Here is a 20,919-nt window from a genome sequence, read left to right as displayed (position 1 = left end):
ACACACTTCTTTCTAATGCTGCCACCACCCTGATGCATGCTGAATTATTGTCATACCCTACATGATGCCCTGAATATCTCCTCACTCCAGTCTATCTTTTTCCTAGATAGCAAAGTAAACTTCCTACAACATAGCTATGACTATGTCACTTCATTCCCTCCTATCCCATTTAATAAACTAAAGTGGCTTCCTATTCAAAAGGATCAAAAATGAAATCCCTTTTTTGTTTTATAGTCTAGGCTTTTTCCTTTGTATATACAGCTTCCTTATACCTTCTTCTCCTCCATATACTCTTCGTATAATCTGAAGGCATTGTCCTCCTTGATATTCCTTGTACAAGATATCACATCTCTAGCTGTCTCTTATACCTGGAATAATTTTCTTCTGGTTAATTGTTCAACATTACCACCAATTATTATCTATTGACTGAGAATTCTGAAAGCATCTGCAACCGCTGCTTTTTCAGTGGTCACCAAGGCTAGCTCCTGTTTTGTTGGGGCTGGGGCTATACTGGTACTCTCTGCATTTCTTTGTTTTCTACTCTCACCCAGATGGGACAGAACTTTTAAGCAAAACTACTAAATTGTTTTTGCCTGCAAAATTATTTCACTCTGTCCTTTTCTTAGTTCTGTTGCTCCAGAAAATTTTTTATAAATTATTTCAAAGTTTTTGGAGGGGATCAGGGGAGTGCACAAGCAAATTGCTGCCTTTTCCCAACTATCTTGGTTCACTACCTCCTTCCAGTTCTTTTAGAAATCAAGTACATTTTCCTTATATATGGAGATAAAGGAAGAGGTCTGTCATTATTTCTTCTGCGTCCAGTTTAAATTCTCTCTGTGGCTCTCTCTTTCTCTGTCTCTGTTTCTCTATATTTAGTAGTGGAAGTGTCATTTGAGAAAAAAATGGTAGAAAAGGTGGTGTCAATGAAAGTAAGAGAATAGAAATTATTCAGTAAGAATATATAGTAAATATTTTTTGGACAATCTGATATTTCTTTGGGTTAGAATTTGAGAGAAAATTGAAATAATTGAAATTAAGAACAATCCATATGGTCCTAATAAGTAGTTATCATGCTTATTTCCAAGGCTTCTAGGATATCCTAAACAATATCACAATGGTCACATTTAACTTGACTGACTTCAACCCAGACATATTCATCCTGATGGGGATCCCAGGGCTGGAGCAGTTCCACATCTGGATTGGCATTCCTTTCTGTGCTATTTACCTTGTTGCTGTAGTGGGAAACTTAATTTTGCTATATCTCATCATCATGGAGCGCAGCCTCCATGAGCCCATGTTCTTCTTCCTCTCTCTGTTGGCTTCCACTGACCTGGTGCTGTCCACAGCTGGTGTTCCCAAAACCCTCAGCATATTCTGGCTTGGAGCCAGGGAAATCACCTTCACCGGCTGCCTCACCCAGATGTTCTTTCTTCACTACAGCTTTGTTTTAGACTCAGCCATTCTGCTTGCCATGGCATTTGATCGCTATGTGGCCATCTGCTTTCCACTGAGGTATACTACCATCCTGACTCATCAAGCCATCATCAAGATCATATTGGGTATCTGCTTTCGCAGCTTCTGCATCATTCTCCCAGATGTTTTCTTGCTGAAGCGCCTACCCTTCTGCCAGACACGCATCATCCCCCACACTTATTGTGAACATATTGGTGTGGCCCGCCTCTCCTGTGCTGACATCTCTATCAACATCTGGTATGGCTTTGCTGTGCCCATTATGACTGTAATTTCAGATGTAGTATTGATTGCCGTCTCTTACATACTTATTCTTCTTGCTGTGTTCCGCCTCCCATCTCAGGATGCTCGTCAGAAGGCACTGGGTACCTGTGGCTCCCATGTCTGTGTCATCCTGATGTTCTACACACCAGCATTCTTCTCCATCCTTGCCCACCGATTTGGACATAATGTTTCTCGAACTTTCCACATCATGTTTGCCAACCTCTACATAGTTATTCCACCAGCACTCAATCCCATTGTCTATGGAGTTAAGACAAAGCAAATAAGGGAGAAGGTAATAGTCTTGTTCTCTCCAAAGACAACCCAGTGACATGGCACTGTGAATCAGAAAAAGTGTATAAGAAGCTGGTAGTATGCAACTATTATGCTTACTGATCATTTGTTAATTGTTAGATCCTGCCTGTGCATATGCATTTTCAGTTAGAGAACATTTAAATATTCACTCAGGACCATAAATTCCCTAAAGGAAGAAATTCCATCCAATTCAATTCAGTTTAATTCAACAACCAACTTTTATTCATCTAGCTGTCTGCTCCACAGAACAGGACAAGTACAGTAAATTATGCAGAAAATACTTCTGGCATCAATAAATAGATGATATTGACTAATTTGTGAAACTTCAGAAGTACAAAATCAATTATGTTGGAATTTTAAAAGGATGACCATTTATTGGTAGGCAGAAATGACTACAAACTGTGTGGAATTAGCAAAAACTGACAAAGGAAGAGTAATCTGGTCCCTTCTTGGACTTCTTTATTACAGCTTTGCTTTAGACTCAGCCATTCAGCTGCCCATGGCATTTGGTCGTTATATGGCCATCTGCACGCCACTGAGATATACCACCATCCTGACTCATCAAGCCATCACCAAGATCATACTTGTTCCTTCCTCTTCATTTCAGCCAATTCCCAGTCCTAGGATTTTCTCATGACATCATATTTGGAGATTTTATATATATACATATATATATATATATATATATATATATATATATATATATATATATATGTGTGTGTGTGTGTGTGTGTGTGTGTGTGTGTGTGTGTGATATATTCCCTTATCCATTCTTATGACTTAAGTTTAGTTTTATATAAATAAATCAATCTTTCTCCCTGGCCTTGACATCTCACTTGAGTTCTAATTTCACAGTTTAATTGCTGACTAGATATAATAACAGAAGCATCCCCTAGTGGGAATTAAACAAATAATAGATTTATAACAAAGAAACAAACAAACCCTCTGTCCTCAATGCCTGTACTCAATGCTTGAATCTAATAATTATTGTCTTAGGATTTTAGGAAAGGGCATTAAATTTTTTGACTCTCATCTCCCCCTATTTTTAAAAGAAGAGTTGGACTAAATCATTTCACATGTTCTTTAATTCTATGACTTTCAGAGAAAGAGGTACAAGACTCACATGAACAAAAAATATTTAGAATATTTTTTATCATATCAAAGTATTATCATATCAAAGAGTTTTCCATCAATTTAAGAATGGATGAACAAATTAAGTGTGTGTGTGTGTGTGTGTGTACTGCAGAATATCTTGCATGCCATAAGAAATGAAAAAAAGTTTACAGAGAATTCTGAGAAGACTTTCATGAAATGAGAGAGAAAAGGGAGCAGAACCAAATAGTAAAAAATATTGTAAAGACAAATAATTTTGAAACCCATAAGATCTCTGATCAATTCAATGAACAAATTTTATTCCAGAACTCTGATAATGAAGCAGCATGCTAATCATTTTCTGATAGAAAAGTGGACTGAGGTTGTAGAATAAGATATATATATTTTTTCAAATGTTGGCAATGCATGGTTTGTTTAATTTGATTATGCATATTTCTTACAAAAGATTTTATTTTCTGTCATTTGTTTTTTCAATAGTAGGGGGAATAGGAAGGAGAGAAAATCAACATTTGTCTTGAAAAAATAATTTGAAAAATAATCAAAATAAATTTTGTGATTTCAATGTGGATTTTAAACTCTCTCTCCTCAAACTCATCAGGTTGAAACATGCATAATATTCACCAAAAAATATTTTTCTTCTCTGAATTTCTTAATTTCTATTCCTCATTAATTTATATTCCAAAAAAAAAAAAATTAGTATCAGGAAACATCATTAATCTAGCATTGTTATGACTTTGTTATCCTATGTTTCCTTTTCCACCAAATCCACATTATCTTTTAAAATAAATATTATTAATATTTTTGGTTTGCATTATCTACATTTCCCATTGTATTTTTCCTCCTACATCATCCCAGAAAACCATCTTTTACAGTAATGAAAAAAAAAAAAACTACCATTTATATAGTCTGTCTAGGGACTATGCTAAATGCTTTAAAAATATTTTTTTCATTTGTTCCACGCAATAACCCTGGAAGGTAAATGGTATTATTATTTTCCTTTTACAGTTGAGGTACCTGGGGGAAACAGGTTAAGTGACTTGTCCAGGGTCACACAGCTAGTAAATATCCAAGACAGGGTTTGAAATCAGGTTGAAACCAACTTCGAGTCTAATGCTCTCTCAATAATCAACAATTTTAGTAATTCCAATGTTATATACAATGTTCCATTACCATAAACCCCATCTTTGCAAAGAAGTGAGAAGAAATCTCTTTTTATATCTTTTATTTGGGAATACATTTAGTCATCATAATTTCACAGTTTTCAGTTTCCATTATTATTGGATCATTTATAAAATTGTGATATTCATGTATTTTCCTGGTTCTATTTGCTTAATTCTGAATCAATTTATATCAATTTTTCCATTCTTTATATTTATCATTTTTATTGTTTAATATAGCACTTTTATTGTTTTATATGTCAAATAATGTTCCATTTTATTTTTGTAGCACTATTTTTAGCCATTTCCCAATTGAAGGCTATCTATTCTATTTCAAGGTGTTTGCTACCACTGAAAGTGCTACCATAAATATAACAGATTTTTTTTCTTTCTTATTGATTTCCTGAGTGTATATTCATAGCATTAGTATCTCTAGCTTATAATGTATGGGCATTTTAATTACTTCTTAGCATAATTGTAATCATTTACAGCATGGTTTTACTAACTCACAGCTCCACTAATAAAACCTTGGTGTGCCTTTTTTTTTCCTTCAACACTGTTTGTTTCCCTATATTGTCATTGTTTCCAAATTGATAATATGAGAAAACTTCTTTGCAAAGGGCTGAAACTCTTAAAAAGTGTGCTTGAATCAGATAACCAAGCACTTAAGGCTAATTACCTATTGGACAATAACTCTATTAGCATATGTTTGGAATTTCTCTTCTCTAAGTTAATGCTGGCTTAATGGTTAGAGTTAAGAGAATTGTAGGTAAGGATTAGGGAGTGGAGTGAGAGAGGCAAGAGAATTTCACTTGGCTGCAGGAGGAGGAAGAGAAAAGTGTGGAGATTCATGAACATTCTAGACTCTAGAATCAAGGAAGGATCCTTGGCAAAACTCCTGGCAGTTTTGTTCATCTTTGCTTCTCCCCCTGAAGATCAAGGACTTTTGCTTATCCTGACTCTGGCTGTTCTTGAGGCCTCCAGGGAGCTAGCCCAGACTTTATACTTCATATTTATTTTTATCTGCATTTCTCTTATTAATTGTGATTTGAACATTTTCCTCAATAGTTGTCAATGGTTGTAATACAATTTGAAAAATGTTTGGTAATATTCTTTGATCACTTATCCACTGGGGGGGGGGAAACTTTTGTTATTTTATTCATATATGTACACATACACCTTTGTTAGTCTTCTATATCTCTTAGTTATTAGATCCTTATGAAAGACAAGACACAAAAATAATTTTGACAGTCAACTTCTTCCCTTATATGAATTGCATTAATGTTATTCATATAACATTTATGTACTAGTCATTGCGCTAAGTACCAGATGAATATTATCTCCTTGATTATCACAACAACCTGAGATAGTAAGTGCTATTTTTACCCCCATTTTACAGATGGAAAAACTGAGGCACAAGATAACTAGCATTCAGGATTATGTAGCCAGTAAGTTTCTGAAATCAACTTTGAACTCAGAACTTCCACTGTACCCTTGAGCTGCTATTATAAAAACTCTTCAATTTAATTTATCAAAATTACCTTTAATCTTTTCAAAATAAGCCTCCATCCATTGTTTAGTTGAGAATCCAAACTCTACTCAGAGTTTTGAGTGGTATTTTACCACTTCCTCTTCTAGATTTTATTTTTGTTTTTAAATATGATTTTAACATTTAGATCATAGATCCACTCTGAATTTATTGTTGGTATAAATATCAAACTAAACTTAATTTCAACCAGACTGCTTTCCAGTTGCTGTTATGTTATCAACTAGGAAAATCTTATCAAATAAGAATTTCTTATGCTAGGTAATTTCTGATTTGTGATATGTTGTATAGTTGTGTTCATTCATTTCACTTTCTTTCCTGTTAGGTAACTGGTACAATTAAAAAAACGCTGTTTGTAGTCAGAAATTTGTCTCGAAGATCTGAGCTTCAAATCTAGCCTCAGACACTTAACTATGATCTTCAGGAAATATTTAACCTTTATCTGCCTCAGTTTACTCAATTATAAAATGGAAGTAACAGTAGCAACTATCTTCCAAGGTTGTTGAGAGGTTAAATGACATGATATTTGCCAAATACTCAGCATAGTGCCTTATATTTATAGGCACAATAAATTCTTCTATCCTTAATTCCTGTGAAACATTTTTTAACCAACTAATAAGTGTGAAGAGGTCTAGAATTGGGGTACCTAAATGAAATTAGGGTTTAATTGAGGTCTAGTGGCAGGTTCGGGATACAGGGAGTCAAATAGAGTTCCCAATCAATCCCTTTGGATTCAGCGCAAGGATACAGAGTTAAATGAGGTCTAGTAGTGGCACAAGAGTCACCTGTAAAGGAATTTACAGACCCCCAAACCTAGATTGATAAAAGGTTTATTATGGGGTTTGGAAGGAAAGTTAAAGTCTAGTTAGTAAAGTTGAAGGTAGAGATAAGAGGGCACCAGAAACAGTGTTCCAGTGGTCAGAGATCCTTGGTGCCAGGTGTAAGGCTGCCATGTTTGGGACTTCTGCAAAGAGAGGGCTCCAGTCTGGCACTTTTATAATAGGGGGCTTTGGCTACAAGCTGAAGGGGGCTTGTAGGTGGAATCCTAGGTTGGCTCCTGGCTGGAATTCAGCCAGAGTTAGAAACTGAATTGAATTCAATGGGTTTCAGGACTGAGCTGTCCCCACCCAGATAACAAAGATGAAACTGTTTGTGCTTGGAATGGAGTCCCCTCCCTGAGGCAGAGTGGAAGGAGGTTTTCTCCTTCAAGGATTTTCAGAGTTCCAGGGTCCCCTCTTTAAATGTATTTGATGACTGCTGTTTCACAATATAGTTTAAGATCTGGAAATGTTATTTGTCCTTTTGTTCCCACAATTTCCCTGGATATTCCAATTTTTTTTTTTTTCCTAATGATTTTTTCAATTATTTTTGTCTATCCCTTTTAAGTGTTTCTTTAGTAGTTTGGCATAATGCTAAATCTCTAAACTAACAATGTTTGTATGTGCCATTCATATTACATTGGCATAATCCAGCCTAAAACACAGAATATTTTTCTAGGCAGTTAAGTTGTACATTTATTTAAGGAAGATTGTATAATTATATATATATATATATGTATATATATATATTTCTTCTATTTGGGGAGTTTCACTCTCAGGGATTTTATAGATTCCATATTATTTTGAATGTGGCTTCTTTTTCTTAGTATATTATAGAAATTTTATTGATTTTGTGGGTTTGCTTTGTAGTCTAAAACTTTACTGAAGCTATTATTTCAATTTCTCTTAAATTTTTTAAATAAACTTTACTATCATCAAGAAATTGGGATATTTTTTGTCTTCTCTATCAGTATTCCTCTAATTTTCCCTTTTATTTCATTGCTAATATTTCTAGAGATACTTTTCTCAAAAATATTTAAAAGGGGGGGCGGAGCCAAGATGGCAGAGAAGAAACACATGACTCTGTGAACGTCCTTACTCCCTCACAACCAATTAGATAAATTAAGCCTCAAAATAAGCCCTGGACTGATAGATACCACAAGGACTGGAAGCACGACTTACCAGCTGAAGAGAATCTGGAGTTTCAACAGAAAAGGTCAGTCCCCAGGGGAGAAAGAAGAGAGGCCAGCACAGACGGCTGGGTGCTAGCATACTCTGGATCGCGCTGGGAAGGGCTCTGGGATCAGAGAAGCCACTGAGATAAAGGAATCTGGCACAGGCTATTAGCTCTTCTCTGCTAATTATTTAGCAGTTTAGAAGAGAAAGCTAAAATACTTTAAAAACTCAGATTAGATTTCCCCCGGATCCTGGAGGTGACTCAGCAGATCTCGGCACCAGGGGGTGTGGCCTCAGCTACCACCTGAGAATAGTTAAGAGATTAACAAGTGGGTGGATACGGCCCAAGGCAACACACACTGCCTAGTTTAGCTGGAGGGAGTGGAACTCAGCTCCAGGAAGTCCCAGAGAAGCGGAACATTTGAACTAGGGACCCCGGTTTCTGGCAGACACTTCCAGTTTGAGCGCAGGGGCTTTTCACGTCACCTGGTGCAGACATCCACGCCCCAGCGGGAAGCATAGGCTGGGCTTTGTGCTGCCTTTACTGGTCAGTCTTAACCTCAGGGAAGCCACTAAAACACAACGCCCTCGGGGCACAGCAGCGCTAATCACCTCTGAGGCACTTACAGGGAGGGGGTGGGGAACTCTCTCCCAGAGCTCTATTTTAGCTCAGGCCCAGGAGCCTCTGCATCCATCCGGTCTGGGAGGAAGCTGGTAAAGAAGTAAATAAATAATTTCCTACCCCAGGGACAGACCCCAAAAGATTTTTTAAATATGAGCAAAAAAGCTAGAAAAACCATAGATTCCTTCTACACAGAGAAAGAGCGGGTATCCAACCCCGAGGAAGTTAACAGCAGAGAGACAGGAGATAACAACCTAAAGGGGAATGATTCCTGCCCCCCATCACATAACTCTCTCCTAGAAGAGACTCTTAAAAAATTAAGGGAGTTTGAAGAAAAATGGGGAAAGGAAAGGGAAGCTATGATAGAGAATAACAACGTCCTGAAATTGGAGTTGGAAAAAATAAAGAATTCACAGGAGATGCAGGGAAACAAAATTTATGAATTAGAAAAGGTTAAAAAAACACAGGAAAGTAGGATTTCTGAATTGGAAAGGATAAAAAAAAGTCTCAAGAAAATAGAATTTCTGAAATGGAAAAAGAAAATAATTCTCAAAAAAAAATTAGGGAAATGGAAAAAAATTCAATAGAGCAAAATAATTCATTTAAAAACGAAATTGGGCATTTACAAAAAGAACTAAAAACTGTGAAAGAAGAAAATAACTCCTTAAAAGTCAGGATGGAACAAATAGAAATGAATGATTCACAGAGAACCCAAGAATCAGTCAAACAAAACAAAAAAAATGAGAAGCTGGAGAACAACGTCAAATACTAACTGGGAAAATCTATAGACCTGGAAAATAGATCTAGGAGAGATAATCTGTGGATCATTGGACTTCCCGAAAACTATGACCAAAAAAAGAGCCTAGATTCTATTTTACAAGAAATTATCAAAGAGAACTGTCCAGAGATAATAGAAACAGAAGGGAAAGTAGATGTTGAAAGAATTCATTGAACTCCTTCTGAAATAGACCCTAAAAAAAGAACACCACGGAATATAGTGGCTAAGCTGCAGAATTACCACACAAAGGAGAAAATCCTGCAAGCAGCTGGAAAAAAACAATTTAAATACCAAGGTGCCAAAATAAGGGTCACCCAAGATCTGGCTGCCTCCACATTAAAAGATAGAAGGGCCTGGAACCTGATATTCCGTAAGGCAAAAGATCGAGGACTGCAACCAAGAATGAACTACCCAGCTAAGTTTAGCATCTTTTTCCATGAAAGAAGATGGTCATTCAATGAAACAGAGGAATTCTATATGTTTCTAAGAAAAAAACCAGACTTAAACAAAAAATTTGATCTACATCCACAAGACTGAAGAGAAACAGAAAAAGGTACACAGAACCCTTGAGAACTGTAACTCTGTTGTGGGTATATAAAAAGTACTCAAGGATAATTTGATTTTACTGATATAAAAGAAAAAAAGGGGGGTTTAGTAAAGGGAAGGAGGTCGGTTCAGAAAAAGGGGAATGAATGATAAAAAGAGGGAAACTACATCCCAGGAAGAGGCATAGAAAATACACCATATCTGAGGGAACTTAGTGAGGGGGAGAATCATTGTGTGAATCTTACTCTCATCAGGAGAGGCTCAAAGAGTAAATAATTCACATATTTGTTTTTCAGAGAATTTTCTCTCACCTCATTAAAAGGGGGGAGAGGAAAAGGGAAAAGGAAAAGGAGAATAAGTGAAGGGACTTGGAGGGAGGGGGGAGGGATACTAAAAAAAAAAAAGAGGGAGGGTTGCGCATCACAAGGGGGGTCTGTGAATTAAATATCGGGGAGGGGGATCAGGGGGGTCAAGGGAAAAAAGCATAATCTGGGGATAATATGATGGCAGGAAATACAGAATTAGTAATTTTAACTGTAAATGTAAATGGGATGAACGATCCCATCAAACAGAGACGGATAGCAGATTGGATCAAAAAGCAGAACCCTACAATATGTTTTCTACAGGAAACACACTTAAAGCAGGGAGATACATACAGAGTAAAGGTAAAAGGTTGGAACAGAGCCTATTATGCTTCAGGTAAAGCCAAAAAAGCAGGGGTAGCTATCCTTATCTCAGATCAAGCAAAAGCAGAAGTAAATCTAGTTAAAAAAGATAAGGAAGGAAACTATATCCTGCTGAAAGGTAGCATAAATAATGAAGCCATATCAATACTAAACATATATGCACCAAGTGGTATAGCATCTAACTTTCTAAAGGAAAAGTTAAGAGAATTGCAAGAAGAAATAGACAGTAAAACTATAATAGTGGGAGATCTCAACCTTGCACTCTCAGATTTAGACAAATCAAACCACAAAACAAACAAGAAAGAAATTAAAAAAGTAAATAGAACATTAGAAAAACAAGGTATGATAGACCTTTGGAGAAAACTGAATGGCAATAGAAAGGAATATACTTTCTTCTCAGCAGTTCATGGATCCTATACAAAAATTGACCATATATTAGGACATAAAGATCTCAAAATTAAATGTAGGAAGGCAGAAATAATAAATGTCTTCTTCTCAGATCACAATGCAATAAAAGCTACATTCAGTAAAAAGTTAGGGGTAAATAGACCAAAAGGTAATTGGAAACTGAATAATCTCATCTTAAAGAATGACTGGGTGAAAGAGCAAATTATAGAAACAATTAACAATTTCACCCAAGATAATGACAATGATGAGACATCATACCAAAATCTTTGGGATGCAGCTAAAGCAGTAATAAGGGGAAATTTTATATCTTTAGAGGCTTATTTGAAGAAAATAGAGAAACAGAAGATTAACGAATTGGGCTTACAACTTAAAAGGCTAGAAAAAGACCAAATTATAAACCCCCAACCAAAAATTAAACTTGAAATACAAAAATTAAAAGGAGAAATCAATAATATTGAAAGTAAAAAAACTATTGAATTAATAAATAAAACCAAGAGTTGGTTTTATGAAAAAGCCAATAAAATAGATAAACCTTTGGTAAATTTGATCAAAAAAAAGAAAGAGGAAAATCAAATTGATAGTCTTACAAATGAAAAGGGGGATCTTTCCACCAATGAAGAGGAAATTAGAGAAATAATAAGGAGTTACTTTGCCCAACTTTATGCCAATAAATTTGATAACTTAAGTGAAATGGATGACTTCCTCCAAAAATATAGGCTCCCTAGATTAACAGAGGAGGAGATAAATTGCTTAAATAGTCCCATTTCAGAAAAAGAAATAGAACAAGCTATTAATCAACTCCCCAGGAAAAAATCCCCAGGGCCAGATGGATTCACATGTGAATTCTACCAAACATTTAAAGAACAATTAGCCCCAATGTTATATAAATTATTTGAAAAAATAGGGGATGAAGGAGTCCTACCAAACTCCTTTTATGACACAGACATGGTACTGATACCTAAACCAGGTAGATCGAAAACTGAGAAAGAAAATTATAGACCAATCTCCTTAATGAATATTGATGCTAAAATCTTAAATAAGATATTAGCAAAAAGACTTCAGAAAATCATCTCCAGGATAATACACTATGATCAAGTAGGATTTATTCCAGGAATGCAGGGCTGGTTTAATATTAGGAAAACTATTAATATAATTGACCATATTAATAATCAAATTAATAAGAACCATATGATCATCTCAATAGATGCAGAAAAAGCATTTATTCCTACATCCATTCCTACTAAAAACTCTTGAGAGTTTAGGAATAAATTGACTATTCCTTAGAATAATCAGGAGCATATATTTAAGACCTTCAGTAAGCATAATATGCAATAGAAATAAACTGCAACCTTTCCCAGTAAGATCAGGAGTGAAACAAGGTTGCCCACTATCACCATTACTATTCAATATAGTACTAGAAACGCTAGCCTCGGCAATAAGAGCCGAGAAAGAGATTCAAGGAATTAGAGTAGGAAATGAGGAAATCAAACTATCACTCTTTGCAGATGACATGATGGTATACTTAGAGAACCCCAAAGACTCTGCTAAAAAGCTACTAGAAATAATTCAAAATTTCAGCAAAGTGGCAGGATACAAAATAAATCCACATAAATCTCGGCATTTTTATATATCACTAACAAAATGCAACAGCAAGAGATACAAAGAGAAATTCCATTCCAAACAAATGTTGAGAGTATAAAGTATTTGGGAATCCATCTACCAAAGAAAAGTCAGGAATTATATGAGAAAAATTACAAAACACTTGCCACAAAAATAAAATCAGATTTAAATAATTGGAAAGACATTCAGTGCTTTTGGATAGGCCGAGCGAATATAATAAAGATGACAATACTCCCCAAACTAATCTATTTATTTATTGCTATACCAATCAGACTCCCAAGAAACTATTTCAATGACCTAGAAAAAATAACAACAAAATTCATATGGAAGAATAAAAGGTCGAGAATTGCAAGGGAACTAATGAAAAAAAACTCAGAGGAAGGTGGTCTAAGTGTACCTGATCTAAAGCTATATTATATAGCAGCAATCACCAAAACCATTTGGTATTGGCTAAGAAATAGAATGGTAGATCAGTGGAACAGATTAGATACAAAGGACAAAAAAGGGTACATCTATAGCAACCTAATCTTTGACAAACCCAAAGATACCAACATTAGGGATAAAAATTCATTATTCAGAAAAAACTGTTGGGAAAACTGGAAATTAATATGGCAGAAATTAGATATGGATCCACACTTAACACCATATACCAAGATAAGATCAAAATGGGTCCATGATTTAGGCATAAAGAGGGAGATAATAAATAGATTAGAGGAACAGATGATAATCTACCTCTCAGACTTGTGGAGGAGGAAGGAATTTATGACCAGAGGAGAACTAGAGATCATTATTGATCACAAAATAGAAGATTTTGATTACATCAAACTAAAAAGTTTCTGTACAAATAATACTAATGCAAAAAAGATTAGAAGGGAAGTAACAAATTGGGAAAATATTTTTAAAAACAAAGGTTCTGACAAAAGTCTCATTTCCAAAATATATAGAGAACTGACCCTAATTTATAAGAAACCGAACCATTCTCCAACTGATAAATGGTGAAAGGATATGAACAGACAATTCTCAGAGGAAGAAATTGAAACTATATCCACTCACATGAAAGAGTGTTCCAAATCACTATTGATCAGAGAAATGCAAATTAAGACAACTCTGAGATACCACTACACACCTGTCAGATTGGCTAAGATGACAGGAACAAATAATGATGAATGTTGAAGGGGATGTGGGGAAACTGGGACACTAATACATTGCTGGTGGAATTGCGAAAGAATCCAGCCATTCTGGAGAGCAATCTGGAATTATGCCCAAAAAGTTATCAAACAGTGCATACCCTTTGACCCAGCAGCGCTACTACTGGGCTTATATCCCAAAGAAATACTAAAGAGCGGAAAGAGACATATATGTGCCAAAATGTTTGTGGCAGCTCTTTTTGTAGTAGCTAGAAACTGGAAGATGAATGGATGTCCATCAGTTGGAGAATGGTTGGGTAAATTATGGTATATGAAGGTTATGGAATATTATTGCTCTGTAAGAAATGACCAGCAGGAGGAATACAGAGAGGCCTGGAGAGACTTAAATCAACTGATGCTGAGTGAAATGAGCAGAACCAGAAGATCACTGTACACTTCAACAACAATACTGTATGAGGATGTATTCTGAGGTGGAAATCTTCAACATAAAGAAAAACCAACTCACTTCCAGTTGATCAATGATGTACAGAGGTAGCTACACCCAGAGAAGAAACACTGGGAAGTGAATGTAAATTGTTAGCACTAATATCTGTCTGCCCAGGTTGCATGTACCTTCGGAATCTAATGTTTATTGTGCAACAAGAAAATGATATTCACACACATGTATTGTATCTAGACTATATTGTAACACATGTAAAATGTATGGGATTGCCTGTCATCGGGGGGAGGGAATAGAGAGAGAGGGGGATAATTTGGAAAAATGAATACAAGGGATAATATTATAAATATATATATATATATAATAAAAATTATTAAGTAAAAAAAAATTTAAAAGGGGGAAATCCTTATTTTAATTTCTTATTTGAGGAAAGATTCTAGAGTTTTACTACTGCATATGATGCTAGTTTTGAGTTTTAGATACTTTTTATTTAGTTTTTTTTTTTTTTAAAGAGCTCAAGTTAGGATTTATAAACATTTTTTAAAAGAATATATAGCTATGTATTATTTACTGGTTTCTTTTGTAACACTATGTATTTCATTTTATGTACTCTTTCTCTCTTTTTCTCTCTCTCACACACACAAAAATGTAAAAAAAAAAAAAACTTACTCTATTCTATACTTTCTATGGTTTTTAGAATATATGTGTTATTTAACATGTATGGACTACCTGCCATCTAGGGGAGGGGGTGTGGAAGGAGGGGCAAAGTTGGAACAGAAGGTTCTTCAAGAGTTAAAGTTGAAAAATTACCCATGCATATGTTTTGTAAATAAAAAGTAAAATAAACAAACAAACAAATAAATAAAAAGAATATTTGTGTGATGTATTTTGTTATCAGCATTTTTTATCATCTATTGAGACAATCATATAATTCTTGATGATTTTTTTGTTCTAGTTGCTATTTTTCTTCTATTGAACTAACTTTGCATTCTCTAATATAAATCCTAATAAACCATAACAAATGTTTTTAAGTTTGAAATTTTGAGTTCTAAATTCTCTTCTTCCCTCCCAAACCTACTCAGTGACAAAGTATAGTATTTTTTGTATTTGTATTTTGAAAGTATTTCATTTGTCCAAATACAAGTAAAGATAGTTTTCAACATTCATTTTTTTAAGACCCTGTATTCCTGAGTCAAATTCATAAAAAATAAAAACCATGTCCCAATTGATAAATGATTGAAAGGACTATAAATTTATGCATATCCTTTGACCTAACAATACCACCACTAATCATGATTTCCAAAAGAGATTTTTAAAAATGAAAAAGACCTATATGTACAAAATTTTTGTAAAATTTCTCTTCTAAAAGCAAAAGAAATTGAGAGGATGCCATTGATTGGAGAATAGCTGGATTAATCATAGTATGTGATTATGATGGACTATTATTGTTCCATGGGAAATAATGATCAAGATGCTCTCAGAATAAAACCTGGAAAGTCCTCCCTCCATGAACTCAAGTGAGTGAAATATACTATATACAAATTTTTAGCCATAAAATGATCCATGATTACACTTGTGTGGTACGGAAATGGTGAGGGGTCACCATTTAATAAAAAAAGTGGAGAGAGCTCTAGAGAAAAGCAAAGTTTATTGTACATTTGCCAGAGAAGGGTGTCCCACTCCTCCAGCAGACAATCAAAGAGAGGAAAAGCATTCCTGTGGGCAAGACAGCCCCTTTAATCCCTAATGCAAAACACCCCCTCCCACCACTGACCCTCATCCTCATTGGCTGAGAGTCTTACATTCTAAACTCGAGATCTGCCCATGAAATTGAATTTGACCAATAAGTACATAGTTGCCCATATTTGGCTGAAACAGGGAGGAGATATCATGAAAGGGGAACTCAATTATTCTCTTCAGGCCTAGTCAAATACTGAAGTAGATGAAACTTTACTCGATTTTCACAACTGTCTTGAAAGATCTCACCTCATCTCATTCACACTGAAGTATTTATGATGAAAAATCCTATCTATAATCCAGATTAGAAACTGATTGTCTGAATGCCGATCAAAACATACTCTCTCTCTCTCTCTCTCTCTCTCTCTCTCTCTCTCTCTCTCTCTCTCTCTCTCTCTGTCTCTCTGTCTCTGTCTCTGTCTCTCTCTCTCTGTCTCTCTCTCTCTCTCTCTCTCTCTCTCTCTCTCTCTCTCTCTCTCTGTCTCTCTCTCTCTCTGTGTCTTTCTTTTTCTCTTTCTCTCTCTTTCCCCTTTATTTTTCTTGAGAGTTTTTTTTTTTTTTTAAGGTGGAAGATCTATGTTTTCTTTCACAACATGACTTTTATAAAAATGTTTACATAACTTCACATTTAACTTTTAATTGGGGTGGGGATAAGAAAAAGAATCTGGAATTAAAAAATTAAAAAAAAAAAAAAAAAAAAAGTAAAATGTTGTTTTAAATGTACCTGGAGAAAATATTTAAAATATGTTTAAAAAGAAAAAAACTTTGTATTCCAAATTCTTTTCCTTTCCTCCCTTAACTCCTCTCTGCTCAAGCCATCAAGCAATCTGATATAGGTTAAACATATTGCCATGTTTGTCATGTTGTACAATAAAAATCAGACCAAAAGGGAGAAAAATCATGAGAAAGAAAAAGCAAACAAACAAACAAACAAACAAAAGGTGAAAATATTATGCTTCAATTCTTATTCAGTCTCCATATTTCTTTCTCTGGATCCAGATTGTATTTTTCATATCAAGTCTATTGGAATTGTCTTGAATCACCACATTGCTGAAAAGTTAAGTCCATCACAACCAATTACCACACACTCTTGCTATTATTGTGTACAATGTTCTCCTGATTCTGCTCACTTTGCTCAATATCAGTTCATGTAAATTTTTTCAGCTTTTTTGAAATCAGACTGCTCATCATTTCTCATAGAACAATAAAATTCCATTACATTCATTTGCTATAACTTCTTCAGCGATTTCCCCAACTGATGAATATCCACTCAATTTCTAATTCTTTACCACCAAAAAAAGAACTGCTACAAACATTTTTGTACATGTGGGTCCTTTCTCCCCTTTCTCCCCTCTTTGACATAAAAATCCAGCAGTAAAACTACTGAATCAAAGGATTTCTACAGTTTTTAGCCCTTTGGGCATAATTTTGAATTATAAAACAGAACAGATTAGGAGTTCTTTTCAAAACCCTCAAAAAATCATAGAAAAATACTGATGTGTTCAACTGATGCTGAGTGAAATGAATAGAACCAGAAGATCGCTGTACACTTTAATGCTGTATGAAGATGTATTCTGATGGAAGTGGATATCTTCAACATAAAGAAGATCCAACTCACTTCCAGTTAATCAATGATGGACAGAAATAACTACACCCAGAGAAGGAACACTGGGAAGTGAATGTAAACTGTTTACACTACTGTCTATCTACCCAGGTTACTTATACCTTCAGAATCCAATACTTAACGTGCAACAAGAAAATCGTATTTACACACATATATTGTACCTAGGTTATAGTGTAACACATGTAAAATGTATGGGATTGCCTGTCATCAGGGGGAGGGAGTGGAGAGAGGGGGGAGATAATTTGGAAAAATGAATACAAGGGATAATATTATTTAAAAAAAAATACTCATGCATACATACTGTGGGAAAAAAAATTCTAAATAAAAAAAAAAATACTGATGTGTAGCAGTGTGGGGAAGGACTGAGGACAGTAAAGAAAAAAGGTGTAGACTCACCCTGAGCCACTGGGTAAGGAAAAAGCATTCTTATATATCCTTGAAAAAGCCCTTTTAAGTGATGGATTTACATGTGAATTCTACCAAATACTTAAAGAACAATTACTTCCAATACTATGCAAACTAGAAAAAATAGAGAAAGAAGGCGTCCTGCAAAATTCCTTTTATGATACAGATATAGTGCTGATACCTAAACCAGATTAGTGGTGGATTCTTTAGATTTTCATTTTACCTTCTGGTTCAAATATATTCCTAAGTATTCATGAAATATTATATCCTGCTTCTTTTGTTTCTGGTCATGATTTACAGATGATTCTTAAGTTAACTATCTTTGATTGGTTAAAGGTCAGTTAATTTTGATATGAGATCATAGACTAGGAACCAAAAAGAGTTGGAATTATAACCCCAACTAAGTGCTGTGAACTAATTATTTTGTTCACAATTTTGCTCTTGGAATAAAGCAGAATAAATTTCCAATAAATCCCTTCAAATACTTTTCATCAACTTAAAAGATCCCCAGTTTTTTCAAGTGATCCTCCTTTGATATGAACACAAAGCTACTCACCAATCCATCTGTTATTTTCTGGAAGATCAATACCTTCCCTAAAAATGCCATGGCCAGAATTGAGCATAGTGCTATTAATATGGTCTCATAAGAGTAGAATATTAGCAACTCCTGCAATGAAAGATTATTTTCCTTTCTTAACTGCTATATCTCATTGACCAGTCATATTATGCTTGGAATTTGCTTTTTTTTAATCCCTTTTTCAGACACCCTGTTATGAAGTCATGTCTCTTCTATTTTAAGAAATAGAAAATTGGTTTTTGAACTATTAGAGGACTTAAAGTAATTTATCTCTATTAAAGTTTTATCTTTTTAGATTTGTCCCAACATTCTAGCATAGTAGAAGTTGGAAGAAAACACAACCTATATGTAATAGGATTTGTCTGAGCATGTCTGGACATAGAGTCCTCCAAATTGGAAGTGCCCAATCTAGTCTGTCATTCATGAAAAACTCAATTTGCAAACTGGTCATTTCAAGGGAAAAAGCATTTCTCTAAACTTTTCCTCTTTAGCTTTCTTCAAAAAACATTTATTAGCAAAAAAACTAGGGTTGTGGCCAAAAAATATTATACCCAGGAAAATTAAAATAATTCTGAGTGAAAAAAAAAAAAAAGGATATTCAATGAATTGTCAGACTTTCAGGATTTTGTTGTTAAAAGATATGAACTTAATAGAAAATTTAACATATAAGATCCAAGAGAAATAACAGGTAAACATCAAATATTAATTTCAAGGGATTCAATAAGGACAATCTGTCTGTGCTTTATGCATGGAAATGTAAACCATATGCCTAAGATTTTCATTGGTAAGTAGCTAGTTTGAAAGAAAGATTGAAGTAGACAGCTGAGCATGAAGTGGTTCTAAAAATCAAAACTATGTAGAAAACGGTAAAACAGAGTAATTAGATTACACAAATTACACTGGGGAATTAGATGGGGTGGGAGAACTGGTAGTTCTGGAATCTTACATTGGGAATGGGAGAAAAAACCAACAATACACACATACACATATGTAATTTATATAAGTGTGTGTGTGTGTGTGTGTGTGTGTGTGTGTGTGTAAAGTCCAGACTAGCTCCCTGGAGGCTTCAGGATAAGTAAAAGTCCTTGGACTTTAGGGGGAGAAGCAGCCAAACTGCCAGGAGTTTTGCCAAAGATCTCTTCTTGATTCTAGAATCCAAAATCTCCACCTATTTACTCCTTGTCCTTCTGCCAAGTGACTCTGGCCTTTGTCCCTCTGCCCTCTAATCTTTGCCTATGATTATCTTAACAACAAACATTCACCCAGCATCAACTATGAGAAGAGCCATGTATCCAAACATATGCTAATAGAGTCATTTTCTCATATCAAATAGGTTATTAGCCTTAAGTGCTCAGTTGTTTGATTCAAGTACACCTATTCAAAGTTTCAGTCCTCTACATATATGTCCTTTAAATTTAAGAAATAAGAGGGGGAGGGAAAAGGATAAGGGGACTATAGAAGGGAGTGCAGATTAATGTCAATAAGATAAAGAAGCAAGAAAAGGGTGGGAGAAGAGGATAAGAAAGGATCCCTGAGCCCTGTGTGGGAAGGGTAGGTGAAGTAATACCAAGGTAAGATAAGCAGGTAGAAGTTAAATAGAGGAGTCAGCAGGGATATAAAGCAAAAGTACACATAAACATAATAATATTGATCAAGAATAGAATTTATTAGAAAAAAAAGAGAGAATAATCATTGATCTCAAAGTTAAAGTATGTTCAATCAAAAAAGAAAGATAGTAGAACTATGCTACATGTCAACTATGTTAATTAATCTTGTTTTAGACTAGTTAAAAGAACTTGATAGTAAAAGGTTGAAATATTGTTGTGGTATAGGAAATGATGAGCTGATAGGTTTAGAAAAATATGGAAAGATTTGGCCTTAAAAAGGATAAGGCTATCCACTTTCATAGAAACAGAGAACCAACAAGTGTAGTAAAGCTTTACAAAGATGTATAATGAATGATTATGTGTATATACATGTATAGTTACAAATATCTTTCTATATATGTGTGTATCTATCTATGTATCTATTTATATGTATGTGTGTTATACACACACACACACACACACACACACACACACACACACATATATATATATATATGTATATACATATACATATATATATATGTATGTATATATATGTATATACTTAACTGTACCCTGTTTGGGGAAGGTGGGTGTAAGGAAAAAGGTAAAAAAAGAATAAAGTTAAAAGTCCATAGCAAAGAACAAAAGAAAACCTACAAGGAAGCAATGCAAAGATGGACAGTTCTGAATACTATGTGTAATATTTATTATATAGGCATTCTTGAAATGGAAATTTATTGTTTCATATTTTGAATTTTCATGTTCTGCTTTGCATATCGCAAGCTTTTTTCTTTTTCTTTTTTTCTATTTTGTATTTTTTTAAGCAAATAAATATTTTTTATAAAATGTATTAATCACCATCATAGATGTACTAATTCTAAGGA

The 20,919-nt window shown here is 34.6% G+C and overlaps 1 protein-coding gene across 1 annotated transcript; it reads left to right on the top strand.

The window, feature by feature from the left end:
• Positions 1–1,114: 1,114 nt before the first annotated feature.
• LOC141559927 (olfactory receptor 52H1-like) lies at positions 1,115–2,062 on the top strand. The gene has a single exon (XM_074297584.1). It carries the CDS (start codon positions 1,115–1,117, stop codon positions 2,060–2,062), a length of 948 nt encoding a protein of 315 aa, XP_074153685.1.
• Positions 2,063–20,919: the final 18,857 nt, after the last annotated feature.

Source organism: Sminthopsis crassicaudata, chromosome 3 (genome assembly GCF_048593235.1).
Source record: "Sminthopsis crassicaudata isolate SCR6 chromosome 3, ASM4859323v1, whole genome shotgun sequence".
Lineage (NCBI taxonomy): Eukaryota > Metazoa > Chordata > Mammalia > Dasyuromorphia > Dasyuridae > Sminthopsis > Sminthopsis crassicaudata.
This window is presented reverse-complemented; position numbering and strand designations above follow the sequence as displayed.